Source organism: Sinocyclocheilus grahami, unplaced genomic scaffold (genome assembly GCF_001515645.1).
Source record: "Sinocyclocheilus grahami isolate Dianchi unplaced genomic scaffold, SAMN03320097.WGS_v1.1 scaffold875.1, whole genome shotgun sequence".
Lineage (NCBI taxonomy): Eukaryota > Metazoa > Chordata > Actinopteri > Cypriniformes > Cyprinidae > Sinocyclocheilus > Sinocyclocheilus grahami.
The window spans coordinates 848,101-850,873 of record NW_015506054.1 but is presented as its reverse complement, the minus strand read 5'-3'; the positions used below and the strand labels follow the sequence as shown (position 1 = coordinate 850,873).

Here is a 2,773-nt window from a genome sequence, read left to right as displayed (position 1 = left end):
ATTACAAGTTCTCAAATGTTATGTTTAAATATGCAAATGAGGGATTATTTAATGAAATATGCGCTAATTTGCATACATTTCTAGTACAAAAATCCGAACATTGGATGAAGTCAATTTATTTTACATATTAGATACCAATGTTTTTATCTCTTTTTGTCACTCCATAATTCAGAAAATACTTTGAACAGCCAGAAAACTATTTTTTCACAATTTTGGGGGGTTGTATATAATCAAGCAAATGATATATGAACAAATCCCTCTGTAAAAACCTTCAGGATATAGATTATAGGAATAAAAATGTAACGCTTGGTGTGTGTAAGTGCTGCTGAAGTGCAGATTCATGGCTCCGTGTGGGAGAAAAACTCATTTTTAAGAAAACGGCCTTTAAAAATATGTATTGACAGAAATAGATCAAGTGCTATAAAAGAAACACTTAACATGTTTTCTTTCCGCTAGTCTGAAAAAACACTATAAGATCTGAAAATTGACAGGTGCGTGAAAAAAACCCAGTGCTTTTGCCCCGCAGTGTCTCCCCTTAAGAAAAAAATAAGAGGTTCTTAAGAAAACAGTTGCATTTTTTTTCCATGAATTGCACTTTTGAACAACTTCGAATTGTAAGAAATTTGACTCCGAGCCCAGATGCTAAACATCTGGTTTAGTGTTGCACAGAAGCCAGTCGTTCTGAGCGAGTAAGCTCGTTTCGGTCGAGTGGGTTTGTTCAGTTGGAGCTGGCGGTGATGGGTTTCTCCAGCTCCAGCTCGGCGGGGGGGAGCGCCGGAGGGACGGCGGAGGGCCGCAGGTGAACGTAACACGCCTGACACACGTGCTTCTGACTCGACACCGTCACCTTCTGGTCGCAGCAGCTAGTGCAGAAAACATTCCCACAGTTCCTACAGGACCGAGAGAGAAGTTGCCCTTCATCAAACTCACCGAACTAATGCTGTTTATAGAATTAGACCTACCTATTTATCTACTGTACGTGTATATATATATATATATATAGTGCTGTCAAACGATCAATCGCATCCAAAATAAACGTTTTTATTTACATTATGTATGTGTACTGTGCATATTTATTATGTATATATAAATACACACACATACAGTATATATTTAGAAAATATTTACATGTATATACATTTATATTCTTATATATACATATTTAATATATAAACATAACATATTTTTCTTAAATATATACATGCATGTGTTTGTATTTAAATATACATAATAAATATTCACAGTACACTTACATGCATTATGTGAACAAAACTTATTTTGGATGCGATTGATCGTTTGACAGCACTAATATATATATGCGCTAATTATACATAAATGAATGGCATATATATACAGACATATATATAAGTCAAACCAAAATGTATTCAGACACCTTCAACGTTTCTCACATTATCAGTTTATTCGCTATAGTTTAGAAGATGGTAATAAAATATGACAAGAACTCAGAGTTACACTGTGTCAGAACTAATTCAGCTTGATAATGTTAGATAATAATATATATATATATATATATAATGTCTGAATAATTTTTGGTCCCAAATTTGTATCAGTTTTACTGGTAGTCCACTGTATGAAGAATTGTGGGTATAATATATCACAGTTTACTTTATTTAGCTATCCTCACTTACATAAATGAACTATAGTGTCCTGCACCCACTAGTAAACAAATATCAAAAATTATATCTGGTCTCTGAATATATATATGTCATTTAAAGCTCTTTTTTTAATTGGTCAAAATAACAAATGTTTTCATTTGTTGTGAGTGAAAATCAGGGTTATTCCACCAAATATTGATTTCTGAACTCTTCTGAAGTTCAAAGATTGGTATTGTGTGAAATTATTTAAACATAATTTTGACCAATTGTCATTTCATGCTCTAAATTACTCATTTTTATTTAAAATTTGGAAGAAATGTCGTCAGTAGTTTACAGAATAAAACTAATTTTTTTTTACTCAGACTCATAAATCCAGACAAACTGAGAATTTTCAAGTGGTCTCAATGATTTTTTCTTCTCTACAGTAATCAATGGCAGTTCATTTCCACAAATTGTGCCAGATTTCTTTCATCCTAACTGTGATTGAATGATATTCCAGACCAGCATTTTCTCCTGGACTTGACTCTGACTGACTGCTTTGAATCTGAGTTCAGAAAACAGCTTTTACACTGGGTTTGCACCAAAAGCTCTAGTGTGAAATAGTGCTGGGCGATATGACCACAAATTTATATCACGGTATTTTCCAAAATCATACGGTTTCACGGTACATGACGGTATTTGTTTTTTCATGCATGAGCGGGTGTTAAGCATATCTTCTACTGATTGAGAGGAAATACTGCAGTATATTGACTCAGAATGCCCTATTTTACTGTCATGATGAGTGAATATTGTCAGAAAATACCACACTAAATAGTGACTAAACACGACCCCTTTTAATACATGTTAACCAGGAGTCACTCTCATTTATAATCACAGCATCGTCTGATAAAACTTTGTCTCATGCAGCGCACTGCCTGCGTCTGAGTAACAAACTAAAAAAAGTGCATGTGATATTAACAGACGAACTGCGCTCATATTTATAATTTCTAACGATCAGTAAGCGTCAGGTACTCATTTATTGAGGAGTCGGCTGCGGTGCTTCTCTGCCGCTCACTGCACAGAACAGACGGCGAGAGAGGCGACACTTCTCCGGGAAAGTCAGACCTCGCGCTCGCGGCACAGCACTGGAGAAATCTTCCAACTGAACCATAGCTAAG

General features: G+C 35.1%; 1 protein-coding gene across 1 annotated transcript in view; it reads right to left on the bottom strand.

Annotated features, from left to right (window-relative positions):
- Positions 1-293: 293 nt before the first annotated feature.
- Positions 294-2,773, bottom strand: part of LOC107563441 (myotubularin-related protein 3-like) — a gene marked incomplete at its 5' end in the record, with an annotated part of 11,302 nt that continues 8,822 nt past the window's right edge. Inside the window, one exon of the mRNA XM_016248318.1 lies at positions 294-890. Coding sequence (XP_016103804.1) covers positions 719-890 — 172 coding nt within the window. The remainder of the gene's footprint in view (positions 891-2,773) is intronic.